This window comes from Panthera onca, chromosome A2 (genome assembly GCF_046562875.1).
Source record: "Panthera onca isolate mPanOnc1 chromosome A2, mPanOnc1 haplotype 2, whole genome shotgun sequence".
Taxonomy (NCBI): domain Eukaryota; kingdom Metazoa; phylum Chordata; class Mammalia; order Carnivora; family Felidae; genus Panthera; species Panthera onca.
The window spans coordinates 138,761,399-138,777,145 of NC_138340.1; the positions used below are offsets into that span (position 1 = coordinate 138,761,399).

A 15,747-nucleotide genomic window follows, 5' to 3' on the forward strand; every position below is an offset into this window, starting at 1 on the left:
GGGGGAGCGGGGTGGCAGAGGAAGTCTCCAAAGAAAGTCTACCATGGGCTAGGCATTCTAAGAGAAATTCCTACCTATGATTCTGAATCAAACTTGAGGCCTCCTTAGCCAAATAAGGTGCAAAGGGGAACGGAAACATTCTAAGTTAATGGGAAGGGTATGATTTAATGTAAAATCTGCAAACTTCTAAGTTTGTTGAACTTCTAACATCCAAGTTCCTTATTACATAATTCAGTAAAATAGGACTATTATGGGAAGTCAGAAGACAGTGATGGATTAACAATGGATTATAACTAGCATGAGGGAAAAGAAAGGAAATGAGCAGGAACTTTAAAGATCATCTAGCTCAAGCCTTTAATTACAAGAAAAGCATTATTCTAAGAGGCTAAATAATGCCCATAGCTAACTGAAAAAGGGCTTAGGATAAATATTCAAGAGCTTCTACATCAAAAAGAAAAGACACACAGGGGCACCTGGGTGGCTCAGTCAGTTGAGTGTCTCTTGATTTCTGCTCATGGTTTATGGGATTGAGACCTGAGCCCTGTGTTGGTCTCTAGGCTGACAGCATGGAGCCTGCTTGGAATTCTCTCTCTCCCTCTATGGCCCTTCCCCATGTGTGCCCTAAAATAAATAAATAAAGTTAGGAAAAAAAAAAAAAAAAAAGACACAAACTGCAGGGAGAAACTGCTTCTGTTTCCTCCTACTATAAAATTAACTCTTTATTCTATGTAATTATTGGCACGTCTATTATTTTAACATGAAATTTAAATAAGCTCATGTATTTAATTTTCCAAGAAAGAGCAGATTAAAAGCAACCAACTGAAAGCAGGCCTTGTGATTTCGGAGACACGAACTTCACCTACAAGTGACAGTCAACACTACTTAAAAACTGTAGAGCATCTGAGTCTAGAAAACCATTGAGCTTAGTGGCAAACAGTTCAGCATCACAACAGGCTTGAGGTTATTACTGGATTACTTCACACGTCAACAAGCAGCATTTAGACATTTAAAACAAAAGATGTTTTTCTTTTTTCCTATTAATTGCAGGCTCTGCACTGTCAGTGTAGAACCTGATGTGGGGCTTGATCTCATGAACCATAAGATTGTAACCTGAGCTGAAGCCAAGAGTCAGAGGGTTAACCGAATGAGCCACCCAGGCGCCCCAAAATGAAACATGTTTGTAAGATAAAGCGTTCATTATCTAGGGCAGTGCTGTCAAAAGGGACTTTTTTCAAGGGTGGAAATGCTTTGTGTTCAGTTTGGTAGGCACAAGCCATGTATGGCTACTCGGTACTTGAAATGTGGCTCGTTGACTGAGGAACTGAACTTTTAATTTTAATTAATGTAAATGAATTAACCTTCCCCCTGCTATTTAAGAATCAGAATTAAATAGTCACATGTGTCTATGGCTCCAGATGGGACAGCACAGATCTAGAGAATTCACACGAGAAATCTAGAGAATTCACATGAGAAATCCCTCATCTTTACGTGAAGCTAGACAAATGCTGTGTTCTTATGTCACTCTAATATGAAATCTCAGAAATTTAAGACTCTTTAAACGGGTGGGAGAAAAAAAACTGTGTAATGAAAACTGAAATCACTTTTCTTTAGTAAAACATGCCCAATACATTTTCCAAAGATCCATGAGACTCAGGTTCAATTTGCTAAAATTTACTGGCACGCCAGATACTTCCAAACTGGTAAATACTTACACATTGTCTTCCAGACAGATTTTGGGTCCCACCACATTGGCTGCTCCACTTGCCATTTTAAAAGCAAAATGCTTCTCAGGGCAAGCTTTTGAGATTCCACATTTATATCTGGGAGGTTTTGTAGCTTTGGGGAGAAATTTTTTTTTAAAAGAGTTAATAGACTCTAGAGTCAGTTTGTTTCAGGTCTTAAACCAAAAAGAGCTTTATGTAAAAACACCGAGATATACATATCTTAAAATACATGCCTTTTTTTACCCTGAGGGTTTCAAAGAACCTCAAAACAAAACACTGAACCTCCTGGGAAACAAGCTAATAACTGACATAAATATATCAGTTGATCTTGATGAAGGTATATGTATTTTATCTAATTATTTTTAAGTTTATTTTTAAAATTCAGTACAGGAGAGGTTTTGAATTGTTACTTTACACTTCTAGTTAGTTCATGCACACACAACACATGGTTACCTCTAGAACCAGTAACAAGCCTAAAACATCACTGAGTATCTGTTTATGTTCTAGTTCTAACGAGGAATTCTTTCACACATTTTCTGCGCGTATGTTACTGAACCTAAAAAATGTTAACAAAATATGCATTATGAATACTATTATATATGTAGAATATTGAGCTATTCAAATAGCATCCTTATAACTTTAAAAATTTCTAAATCGATTTTGCTCACATTGAAATATCCCCATTGTTTGAATGTAAGTGCTCATGCACATAGGATAAAATAGAATAAACCATCTGCAAAATATTGAGATGCAATACTTACAACGCACTGCCGTGTCCAATGCTGACCTTGCTAGGAAGAAAAAGAAAAAGTTATCTTTGCTAGAAGGAATAAAGCTGTTGGCAAGTATCCGCATATTAAGCATATTTGGCACTAACAGGACTATAAAAATGAAAGTGCTTGAATTATTGCTCAGTATACAATAAATAAAACAGATTACTGCTCTAGAGAAAAAGTGAAAAAGTGACTTCAGGCTACAAAACTCACTATAAACAATTATGCAGAGGAATTATGGACGGTAGTATTCTACTACTGATAGAACATTTTATTCTTATCTTTACATTTTATTGTTATTTCTACTTATAAATTTAAATCCCAATCAGAAAGTTACTCTACAAATTTAACTTCTTTTTAAATTTATTTTTCAATTTTTTGCCAGCTTTCTTGAGACGTAATTGACATGTAACATTGTATAACTTTAGGCATACAACATGTTGATTTGATACATGTATAAAATGCTAAATGATAACCATTATATATTAGCTACCACGTCCATCCCATCACATAGTAACCATTTCTTTTTCGTGGTGAGAACATTTAAGATTTACTCTCTAATCAACATTCAAGTATATAGTAGTATCACATACTAGTTAGTATTAGCTATGATCACCTTGCTATATTAGATGCCCAAACTCTTAAATCTTATAACTGGGAGTTCAGACCCTTTGAGCAATGTCTCCCCTTACCTCCTTCCCAACCCCTGGTAACCACTATTTTAATCTGTTTCTCTGAGTCTATCCTTTTTAGATTTCACATATACCTGATACCATACACTATTTCAAATACCATACACTATTTCTCCTTAAATGACTTTAAGTATATACTTGTTGACTATTACAGTGTTTAAAAGTGGCTGCTGCCTAGGGGCACCTGGGTGGCTCAGTCGGTTAAGCGTCAGACTTCGGCTCAGGTCAGGATCTCACAGTTCATGGGTTCAAGCCCCATGTTGGGCTCTGTGCTGACAGCTCATTGCCTGAAGCCTGCTTTGGATTCTGTATCTCCCTCTCTCTCTACCCCTCCCCTGCTCATGCTCTGTCTCCCTCTGTCTCTCAAAAATAAAAAAACGTGAAAAAAAACTTCTTTAAGTGGCTGCTGCTATAGGGTGCTGTGTACACACGCATATGAAATGCTGGAGAATATACATGAAATGGTCTTGGTGGTTAGGCTAGGAGATCTGGGGGGTGGAAGAACATAAGATGGGTGGTGGTGGTGAGGAACTCAATTTCTCTAAAATAGAAGTGTACTGCGTATATTTAAAAAAAATTAAGGTCAGTTACCAAGACTGTTATAATTTATTGGCTCAAGGAAGCCAGAATCTTGTGATCAAATCTTAACTTTAATGAAGTAGATCGCAATCTAGCCACCTACACTAAGAGCTTTTTAAAAGCACTAGCATCTGATCCCAGCCTAGGGGATTCAGTTTAAATCATCAACAGTATTGTGGGCAGCCATTTCCTGATTTGGCTAATAAGCATGCAGTGTCATAAATATTTGCCAGCTGTTTGACTATAAATAGTCACTTGGTTTTTAGTTCTGTATTATTTTAGATGATTGAGAATTTCCTGTAAGTCCAGAACTCAAAGTGGAGAACAGAAAGTTAGAGCTGAAAAATAATATGCAAATGTTTAAAAAGAGAAAAATGACCAAGTAAGTGAAGGCTCACTAACTCTATAAAACACTGAGAATATTATATGCCCCTGAAGTCACAAAGGCAGTGGAGTAACGTGGGGAAAGTCTAACGCATGAAATAAAGCAGAAAGCAAACCTTGTCTGTAAGTACAAAAAATATTCACGGATAAGGACAAAGACTTAACAAAAACAAATGACCAGTTAGTATATTAGAGTAGTGGGACTACTGAGCTCATTCTTTCAATTTCCTTCATTATGTCATAAAAGTAAGGGAAACATCATTCTAGAGATCATCTGGTCCAATGTTCTCACTTGTGTAAATAAGGAAAGGAAAGCTGAGACAATGATTAACAACCAGTGATTAGCAGCATGAACACTAGACATTCTCAATTTCACTTCTGTCCTGAATAAACACATATTTGCAGACTCAGGTGTTAAGATATTTACAGAAGAACACTGTTCAATCAGGAATTCTGGTATACCTAAGTTATGGTAACAAGATACAGGGAAAACTCGGGGATCAGAATAGGGGTGATATAACATAGCTCATTCACATAGGCCGGGCAATCTATCCACCAAGTACTTTTGCATGCATTACTGACTTAATCATCATCTCTGTTTCAAAAAGAGAGAAACTGGGAACCCAGAAGTTTACTGATTTGATTTGTTCCAAGACATAATTAATAATTGGCAGAGCTAGTTTTCAAAGTCATATCTCACTCTAGCACCCAAATTCATATTGCATTGCAAAATGGGAAATGTCTGAGGTCTTCTGATCACATGTATAAAAAACTGCTCATCCTGCTCAGATCAGGAAGCCAGAATAGGGAGCTTTTAGAACAAACCTTCTGACTGAAGAGGGTTCAAGACTTGAGACAAAGTGTCCACAAGGACAGGGACATTGCTAAAGGAATCCAGGTTAAAAAGGGCACCTCTGTAGTCACTACAAAGATAATGACTGGATTTGAAACAAGTAGACCAGTTCAGAACAACTAAGGAAGCAACACTGATGGGACTTGGCAACGGAACAGATGGAGGAATGGTGGAAAAGGAGGAATCAAGTTTACCTCTCGGACATTTGGCTTTAGAAGCTTTCATTTATTCGTTCATATGAACCAGTGAACAAAAACACCGTCTCCACACTCAGGTAGATGCTCATCATCTAGTGAGGAGCTAGGGGTAGGGGATGGATGATGAGTTCTGTGCTGGACTTGCAAATTTTAGATTCTTGGAGATCCAAGTGAGAAAGTCTAAAAGCCAGCTCTAAATGAGATCTGGGATGAAGATACAAACTGGAAAGTTAACAAATGATGAGGCCACCCAGAGAGAGGATTTAAAGTCAAAAGGGTGATGAGAAAATTTCAGAGACATCAGTAATCAACTGATACTCAGAGAAAGAAGAGTGTGGCTGAGGAAAGAAAGGCAGAGGGAAAGCCAGGGATGAGCCAGTAAAATGGTCAAACTAGTTTGCTTGTAGAATTTAAGAGATTAAGAAAAAAAAAAAAAAGTAAATGTTATTCAATTCAAAAAATGTTACTGGGATAGGATTTTGAGAAAACCAGTTCTTTAATCATCAGGCTTTTAAATGCATAATATCACTCCATTTACTTTAAGAGTAAGGAGAAAAGTTGCTAAAGGTTTAAAAACAAACAGGGGCTCAGTCCGTTAAGTATTCGACTTCAGCTCAGGTCATGATCTCATGGTTCATGAGTTCGAGCCCTGCATGGGGCTCTCTGTTGCCAAGGTGGAGGCACTTCGGATCCTGGGTCTCCCTCTCTCTCTGCCCTTACCCTGCTCGCTCTCACTCTCTCTCAAAAAATAAACTTAAAAAAAAATTTTTTTTAATGTTATTTTTGAGAGAGGCAGAGACAGAATGCAAGTGAGTTAGGGGCAGAGAGAGAGGAAGACACAGAATCTGAAGCAGGTTCCAGGCTCTGAGCTGTCAGCGCAGAGCCCGACGCGGGCTCGAACCCACGAGCTGTGAGATCATGACCTGAGCCAAAGTCGGACGCGCAACTGACTGAGCCACCCAGGCGCCCCTCAATAAATAAACTTTAAAACAAACAAAAAAGTCTCGTGAAAGACTTTTCTCTCCAGACCAGATGAAAGCTAATTTTTGTCTAATATTTATCAAAACCCAAAGCCCTCTACTAGGTCTGCAATCCTGAGAATTTAACACCTGGAGGCCAAACAGGTAAATTTTCACAAATAAAACAGAATGTTTTCCACTTGCAGTATGGGCACAGCATACCAATAAAAAGCCCTCCTTTCCTGTAACTTGTAATCATCAAACTACCTTGATAGCTTTAATTCTTAATTTCTTTCACTATATACAACTTTTCACTTTAAGGAACAATAGTAAATCTTTTTGATTTGGTTTCTTTTGGGGGGGGGGGTTAATTTTTCATGTTAAGAAAATAAACAGCCAGGAATCATTTTATTTTTATGGTGGAAAAATTATCACGAATTACTCAAGATTTAATTGCATCAAGAAAAATTGACTTTTGTATGGTTTAGATAAGACATATCTTTGGACAGTTAAATAAGCTGACTGCTAAATCTTTTACATCAGCTGAGCTTAATTTTCACATTACCAGCTATTTTTATGGCTTACGTAATCACTGAACAATTTTTTTCAAAAATCATTTAAAATAACCGAAAAACAAAGGTCTGCAATATCTACGAAATAAGTAACATATCAATTAGAATTACCTTCTTCAAGAAAAAGGTTAATGGTTTAATCATTATTATCTACTCTCATCAGATGAGCTGAGAAAATGAATCCACTTGGAAGTTCTGTTTCATATGTGGTTTCAATCAATGATTGTCTTTCCACAAGTCAAACTACAGAAATCAGAACTATTTTGTACTTAAGTTTTTAATAACGTCAAGTGATTTATGTATATACTATTTCAGTGGTTTAAGTCTGAAAGGGTAAAAAGTAATCAACTCAATAGGACAGTAAGTACTGGCAGCAGCAACATGTGCAATAATCTGGTCTGTGTTCAGTATATTTACTAGTTGTTAAGTATCCACCCTGACAACGAACCACTGTGTGAAAACGCAATCATAACTAAAACTCACAGATTGTATCCATGTTGCTATCCTGGTTGTGACACTAGGGGTAGTTCTGTTAAGATGTTACCAATATGAGAAACCGTGTAAAGGGTATGCAGGATCCCTCCATATTATTTCTCACAAATACATGCAAATCTACAATTATCTCAATAAGTTTTGTACAAAAACTTGTTTTCAAAAAAAATCACAATGTATTTTAGTAATTTCAACTATAATTCTGAGCAAAATTTTTCATTCTTCCTTCCTAGAGATAAGATCATTTTATTTTTCTAAAACAGTACTATATATCCAACCTGAAACTAAATTTATAGACACTATCAAGCTATTATATCAACAGTAGAAAAAATGAAAAAATTCACCACCAAAAGAAGTACAGTTCATGTCACGAGACCCCCCTCCCAATATACTGATTATAGAAATAATTCTAATGTTGGGTTAAACTTGTTACCCTTTGGTGAATGGAGTTAGATGCTAAGCAAATGGCAAAAGACAACCATATCTCCATCTTTACTCAATTATTCTGAAATGAGAATTAAAATACAACAAACAAATTAAATTTTCACCAACTCAATAAACTGGAATCCAATAAGGTTTTGTGGATACAGTGTACAACTTCAGTCACGACAACAAAATAAGCCATCTTCCCTAAGAATGAGCAAGTCAAATAGCTAAAACACACACAATAAAACCTTGCAGTTCCCAACATTAGGAAAAATCAAAATGAAAATGAAGAGACAACTATCCTAAAGTAGCTCAGCATTTGGTCATAGGTGACTGCTGGTGGCTTTTCAACTAATATAGCTTTGAATGAATCCCACTCTTCCTCTCCATGTCAAAGTACTAATCCTTGGTCACCTACATTCATTCTCCATTCAATCAGCGTGGACGGTCTACACGTACGACCCAGTGCTAGATGCTGGGTGAAGCACCGAGATATTATTGCCCTCAAGATTCATTCTCTAGTAAGGGGAGACAGATACATGAAAAATAGAAGAAATTCTATGATGTAAGGCAGAATAAAATCAGTGCCAAATTGAGATACAAGTACTATGCATTAGAACACACAGTTCACAAAAAGAAGCAATACATTCTAACAGGAAAAGAGGGAGGTTCAACTATAATTTCTCTCAAGAAGGGGCATTTATGCAGTTTCGAAAAATGAGAAGGATTAACAGACGAAGGAGGGGATAAGAAAAATGTGCTCTGTGAGGAACCAGCATGAGCAAGGTGGGGATATGGAAGGACAAGGTACGTTTTCTGTAGATCCTGTGCAGACTGGCACAAGCAAGAGTGAGACACGGCTGGTGGTGGGGGGAACGAGAAGGTGAGAAGGGCAGAGGCAGGGTGGGGGTTTGAGTGGGCCTTAGATTTTACTCTCTCATAGTCAGAAGCACTAAAGGTTCATGAGTGTTATTAACCTTCATGAGCGCCGGAAAAGGTTCATGAGTGCCGGAACTGCTCCGGCAGGGATGAAACGGGCAGATACCTGGGATGAGAAATAGACATGGAACATCCCTGTGATGTTTGAATAGACAGTCCAGACTAGAGACGAAGACCCAAACTAGGGCAAGCGCTAGGCTTCACCCAAGCCTCTTCCCTCTGAAAACAGCGGGCCTTTCCCCAAAGTAGTTTTTCACATGTACCAATGGTCCCACCGCCTTGCTTCTCTCAAGGATCCTCCTTTTCTTGCTTGTTCACTCTCATCCCACTGATTTGTAATTCCCTGAATCTTTCCCCAAAGCCTAGAGACAAGTGAGACTCTACTTTACAAAAAACAAAACAAAACGAAACAAAACACTTAACGTGCTTCTGCCTCAAGCTACCATCCCAAAACCTTCTTCCCTTACCATCAACCTTTCTTATGTGAACTGGTTACACAGTTTCCCTAGCAACACTGAACGAGTCCTCAAGGCCTTCAGTGTTTTTCTGCCCCTTATTCAACTACAACCAGCTGTGCTCCCAAAGGACACCAGCCTGGCCTCTTAGTAGTAACAGAAGTAGACCAGAAGTAAAGTCAAATGTCACTGTACTCTGTAATGACTACTCCATGCTGGATCCCGGATGCTTCATGTTAAAACAGGTGCTGAAAAATAGATGGTTCCAGAGGAAAATAGCCAATATACTGAGAGGAATGTTGAAAGGGGTGGGGGGGATTCCAAAACTGGAGAAGATGAAGATTTTATTTTTTTTTAATTTTTTTTTAACGTTTATTCATTTTTGAGACAGAGAGAGAGAGACAGAGCATGAATGGGGGAAGGTCAGAGAGAGAGAGGGAGACACAGAATCTGAAACAGGCTCCAGGCTCTGAGCTGTCAGCACAGAGCCCAATGCGGGGCTCGAACTCACGGACCGCGAGATCATGACCTGAGCCGACGTCGGATGCCCAACCGACTGAGCCACCCAGGTGCCCCGAGAAGATGAAGATTTTTAAAAAGATGGCCTGAAGGAGTATGACTATAATTATCTCTTTGAGAGATCATTAGTGTAGGACAGAACTCCAGCAGATCATAGATCAGTGGATTGAAACTACTTGGGAGTTTACAAGACAGAACTCAGTGCAATACAAGAAGTACTTTTAAGTAGTTACTGGAAGAAAAGTCACCTGAAAACGTTTATACAGAAACTGATGATTACACATCAGAATTGTCTAAAGCCTCACTACTCAGTATGTGGTGTCTGGGTACCAAATATTAATTTTCAAATATTAATTTATGGAAAGCAAAACTCATTATTCCAGAGATCTCAAAGTTATTTCATCTGATTTCTGCTGAATGGGTGAAAATACTATTTTTGCGTTTCACAGTCTCACTTTTCACACATAATTTTTGTAATTTTTTTAAAAAATGTTTATTTATTTTTGATAGAGAGAGACATAGTGTGAGTAGGAGAGGGGCAGAGAGAGAGGGAGACACAGAATCCGAAGACAGGCTTCAGGCTCTGAGCTGTCAGCACAGAGCCCGATGCAGGGCTTGAACTCACAAACCACAAGTTCGTGACCTGAGCTGAAGTCGGACGCCTAACTGATTGAGCCACCCAGGTGCCCCTTTAATTTTTTTTTAATGTTTATTTTTGAGAGAGAGACAGAGCATGAGTGGATGAGGGGCAGAGACAGAGAGGGAGAAACAGAATCTGCAACAGGCTCCAGGCTCTGAGCTGTCAGGACAGAGCCTGACATAGGGCTCGAACTCAGGAATGGTGACATCATGACCTGTGTCGAAGTCGGATGCTTAACTGACTGAGCCACCCAGGTGCCCCCACACCTAATTTTTTAATACTTTAAACATTGCTTCATCCAGAGCTTACTGTAACATTTCAACAGTTAACTTATTTTATTGACTTAAGAATTTTGTTAAACACTGAGTTAAGGTGGCTTACAACGGTGTGTTTGCAACATAGCATTAAATAAATGGGTAAAGAGAAAAATAATGCAGAAGGAATTAAATAAGGGTAGGAATACAAGATGGATTTCAATGGCTGGTATTTACAATGCATTATCATGACTCCACTTGCCATCTGAGGGCTAGATTTGGTTCCAAGTTCTCTATCAGCTAATTTAAATACTGTGTGATAGCTTCTAGAATGTTCGCTCAGAATACCATGATTAATGTCCTAGACATGAATGAAACAGACCCCATTAATATATTCAGAATGTTGAGCAGAAGATTCATACTTTATATTGGATTAATTTTAAGGCTTTCCACTGTGTATTTTAGAATATTCTAAGGGATCACACTTATTGATATAATTGTATCTTCTTTTCTAGACAGACTAAACAGCAGAGTGACTCAATATTGATAACTGGTAACAATTTACAGACAACCAATCGAAAATAAAATTTAAGAAGGGGGAAAAAATGGAACTTACCAAACAGATTTCCTAAACTTGCATCCATTTTTATTTCAAATACTTGAGAAATAACATAAAATGTCAGTAAAAATACTGCCACGGCTACCACCAACTTTGCAGCACCTAGATAAAGGGGAGAAATAATTCAGCATGAGCTTATGAGCCCAGAGAACTTTAGTGCATTGCATGAAAAATTTAAGTTTATAAAGAAATTTCTTAAACTAAAAAAGTTTATGTATTGGATCTTAATTTTACTTGAGTTACAAGAAAAACTGTATAAGCAATCCACCGAGATAAGGGATTTTCCTGTTCAAAGAATTATCAGATTGGCTAGCAACCCAGACATAGGACTGCTTGAGTCATCTGCCTAGTTTTCTCCTGCCCCTCCAAAAAAAAAACAAAAAAAACCAAACAAACAAAAAAAAAAACTGCTCCCAAGTGCTGGCTGACTATACAAAAGTACCAAAGTATCACGGCTAATGGAACACCATCACCAAGCATGTTGGACGACACATTCCTAATCCTGTTCACATATAAAGGGCAATACTATACAGGGATAATACAAAAACACCAGACCTTATGGAGATCCAAGGCAACTAGCAAGATGCTCACTAAGCAAGGAACTCTCTAGTGAAATGTACCAGTTTACTGTCCTATCACCAACCAACGTATCTTTTAGAGCAACACAAGTGCTCCTGACATGGCAAACAAGAGTGTTCCTCCTCAAACTGAATACCAGTTTAAGACAGGCCGTCTCCAGTCCTAGAGGACTTAATTTGGCAGCTATGACACACGCTTTGTAACGTGGTTCCATAATAAGCTCTGTGAAGACACACTCGTACCCTTTCATACCTTTCTAACTTTAACTATTTCTGGGTGTCTCACAATTAGTTAGCACTGCCAGGTATTAGCTAACTGTTTCATAGGAATTGAGGATTTGTCTTTTTCTCCATAGCTAAGCAAATCTAGGAAAGAAAAAAAACACTGCAAGACAGGAAAGGAAATGGAAAATGACAGGAAAGAAACATCTTCCTCTTTCCCCTAGGCTTTCAGGGCCATCTCATTAGGTTGTTGGGGAAGAATATTAGTATTTGCCTATACAATCTCCATCCCCCTCTTTTACCCAAAGTTTAATTTCTATTGATCTATAGGAGGTGGATTGGATCAGCAGGATCCTCCTATCCTTAAGGAGACAAAAGCCCAGAGGTGCGGCAACTCCCAAGATTACAAATAACTCAGCAACAGCACGAGGCCTGGAATCCCGGAATCCTGACACAGCCCAGTGCTCTGGACAGTACTCCATTCTAACACCAGATTACCACATTCTCCTAAAAAAAACTACCAAAACTCAACTTCGTGGGAAAGGAAGAGTCAAAAAGACCTATGTTCATTCTAATTTCCTAAAGAACCAGGACTGCACCCGTAAAGGGGAGGGACGAGGATGCTCGGAAAAGGCCAGTGATGCTGAGAAGTGCTGATTTCACGGAGCCACTCTTTTCTATTTAGAAACACTCTACAATACAGAAATGAGATGGCAGGAGGAAGCCTCACAGCTAACCTAATCAGTTCCCTCACCTCCTGCGTCCGACCTTCTCTCCTCTGAAAATTACTTCCTGTTTTCAAGAGCAACCACAAATTGCCTACGTGTTTAGTGCATAAGACAGCAAAATTCCAATAGGCTTTGAACTCTTGCCCCCACAGGATCTAGCAAAATTCCTGGACATAGTCATACTCTCAACAAGTGTTTGCTACATAGATGAATGGTAAGAGGTGACACATTCTTTCTTGATCACTTAAGACCATGGGCTTGAAGATTCTATATCACATGACAATCTTAACCACTCATTTTCTAGCAATCACGGGCATGTGCAACCAGAGATAACCTCTCCCTGCCACTTACAGCAGATATACGAAACCATCACTGTTTAAGATCAAAATATTAAAATGAATAAAATATCAAGGTTATAACATATGAAAGTTCTAGACTAAATTCAGTACCAAGTTAGACCTGAGCCTACACTAAATAAGCTATATACATCATATATACACATACGTACGTATATACACATACGTATACAATACACACACATACTCCATTCACTGACTGCCTACCATACAGCTAAATGCTTTACAAGTATAATCGCATTTGCATAGCTTTTCCAGGTAATTATTTTCATTTTACAGATAAAATATCAAAGCTGAAAAATTTTAGATCACTTGCCTAAGGGTCACGTAACTAGTCAGTGGCAGAAATGAGTCTTCAACCAAGGCCTATTCACTGATACTGGACCCAGAGGAACTAGGAGGAAAGAAAACCTCTAAGACAGAGAAAAGTCAGACGTGGCGAAATGAACTAATAATAGAACAAGCAGATGGTCCCAGAGAGCAGGCAGGTGAAGACTGGCAGAGACCCCATAATGGTAGAGTTCTAGAACTTCTGTGACAGAGGAGTCCTCTCCAGGGTTGGGTCACCAGCCAATTCTGGACATAAAGGGCCTGACCATACCACCCCACAGTCCCCGTCTTGACTTCCCACGAGATTCTCTCTTCCTCCTAGCCATGGACTGCGCTAATCTGAGGTGTCCTTATTCTTCACAAAACAAAAAGCATAAACTTTAGACACTGTTGCCTCACTGTAAGAATAAAGGCTATAAGAATATTTCAAAGCAATCAACTTTTTTCAAACTAGAAGAGATTAATCACTCTAAAGGCAATAAATTAAATTAATCTTCCTTCTTCATTAAAAGCAAACACTTCAAGACCTATACTAGGCACAGTGCCAACCATAAAATAAGTTCTCAATGAATAATTACTTACCAATTAACCTTGATATTAATTGTTAGAATCAGAGAAATGAACTCAATGAAAATTTAATTTCAACTAGAATGAATGTAGAATTATGTGAGGAACAGAAACTTGCTTTGATTATTTCAATCATTATGTTTAATTAACGTACTTTTAAAGTCAAGGATACATGATCATCAATAGTCCTGTTGTATTCAAAGATCATTAAAAAAAAAAAAAAGACATTGTAATATGATTTTTAAACCATAAACAAGCTCTTCGTTTCTGGCAATGTTTTCCTTCACTTGTTGAATAGCTACTCAAAAAAGGATATTTTGTAAGTTCATGATCAAAGGGTCCAGATTTTCAAAGTTCTACAAAGGCATTTGCGCACAACCCTGTTATGTTTTTTAATAATCATGATGTTTCATCACCTGCACCTTATTGTACAGAATGATGCTTGAAGCACAAAGACGCATTTGTTCACCCACCATGACTGAGGCACTTCTAAGAGACGCCCCCATAGGAAAATACGGTTTGCTGGTGAGAAGATGATAATTAAGAGGAAGACTATCTCGATTTTGAGAAACTACAAATTATCTTCTATGTTGGAAGAACAAGTAGTAAAAATTTCTATGTACAGAGTGTGCACTTCTTCTAGACCCTTGGCTGTGCTGAAGGAGGGGTGGGGGTAGGAGAACACACTTATTTTCACTATTAAGGCAGGAAGCAGTTATCAGCCTCTCCAGGTATTTATGCATCTTTTCATAACATTCAAAGACAGCTACCTTAATACTATGAACGTCAAGCAGTGTTTTTCAGTTGCCTCCATATGCTGCCTAAGAACAGATGTTCTTACACAGAACCTCAACTATGCAGACTGAACTCGAACTAGCAAATAGCCACTTAAGCAAAAATACATTTTACTGAATGGTTCACATACACTAGTTTCCATTTGAAGTACCTATATAGCAAAGATTCAAGCTTTTGAACTTCACAATGCATTTTTCTCAAGAAGTTAGAACTTCGCAAAAATAAAAATCAGTCTCCCTAGCTTGTCAAAATTGTTCTTTATATGGGCATTTTATATATAGTATTAGGCAAATAAGCTTAATGTATAAGAACATAAACATTAAAGCCATAAGTTTAAAAACCTAGCATAAATAATTTCAACAAGTTCATCCAATTTGTGATTTACCAACTACATAAAAAAGTAAAAAAGGCAAAGCAGTGATTTAGTTTGTTACACTCCAGCTTTTCACGCACTACATAAAAAGACAACGTACTCTCTCAAGCCACTTAAATAAGTAAGTTACACAAAAAGTGAAATTATTTCTATTGAATTAAATATCTTACCTGCTACCCTCATGTTTCGTTTTTTAGTCTATGGCACTTCTCATTAAACAACCTCCTAAAATCAAAAGAGAAGGCAAACATCATTAGGTCTAGAAGGAGCATTCCTGTCTAGATTGAGTCTGACTTGAAGTATACTATATAATAAACTAATTAGATAAACGTCATGACATTTCGAAGTATTCTACCAACATGGACACTGAATGAAAAACCTCTTATCACCAGGCCTGGCTCCTCCCACTGGAACATAAAAGCCCCTGAAAGGAGGGCCTGTGCTTTATAGTCTTCTGTCCCTCGCTCTCCTAATTTTGGTGAACAGATGTGAGAAATCCTGCCATCAAGCATGGGAACAGAAGATAATGCCCCTTGTTATTCTCAGTGATTCTGCATTTATAAGGAACTTTCGATACTGAGTTCCAAACTTCCAGTTTGTAGGTATTTTCCTAGTCTGTGAATAAGTAGTTAGCTTAAACAGACTGGTAATATTGGCTTTTCATATTATGTGCCAGGTGTTCTGGTAACTAACAAGGAAAGAAATCAATAATGCTCAATTC

The 15,747-nt window shown here is 38.0% G+C and overlaps 1 protein-coding gene across 2 annotated transcripts in view; it reads right to left on the reverse strand.

Annotated features, from left to right (window-relative positions):
- The window catches only part of FAM3C (FAM3 metabolism regulating signaling molecule C), a 63,884-nt gene that overhangs the window by 28,368 nt on the left and 19,769 nt on the right, over positions 1-15,747 (reverse strand). For both annotated transcript variants that reach the window (XM_060632984.3, XM_060632983.3), the window contains exons 2-5: positions 15,197-15,251; positions 11,075-11,179; positions 2,486-2,515; positions 1,713-1,836 (exon numbers count right to left, since the gene is read on the reverse strand). In XM_060632984.3, coding sequence (XP_060488967.1) covers positions 1,713-1,836; positions 2,486-2,515; positions 11,075-11,179; positions 15,197-15,209 — 272 coding nt within the window. In that variant the 5' untranslated portion in view covers positions 15,210-15,251. The remainder of the gene's footprint in view (positions 1-1,712; positions 1,837-2,485; positions 2,516-11,074; positions 11,180-15,196; positions 15,252-15,747) is intronic.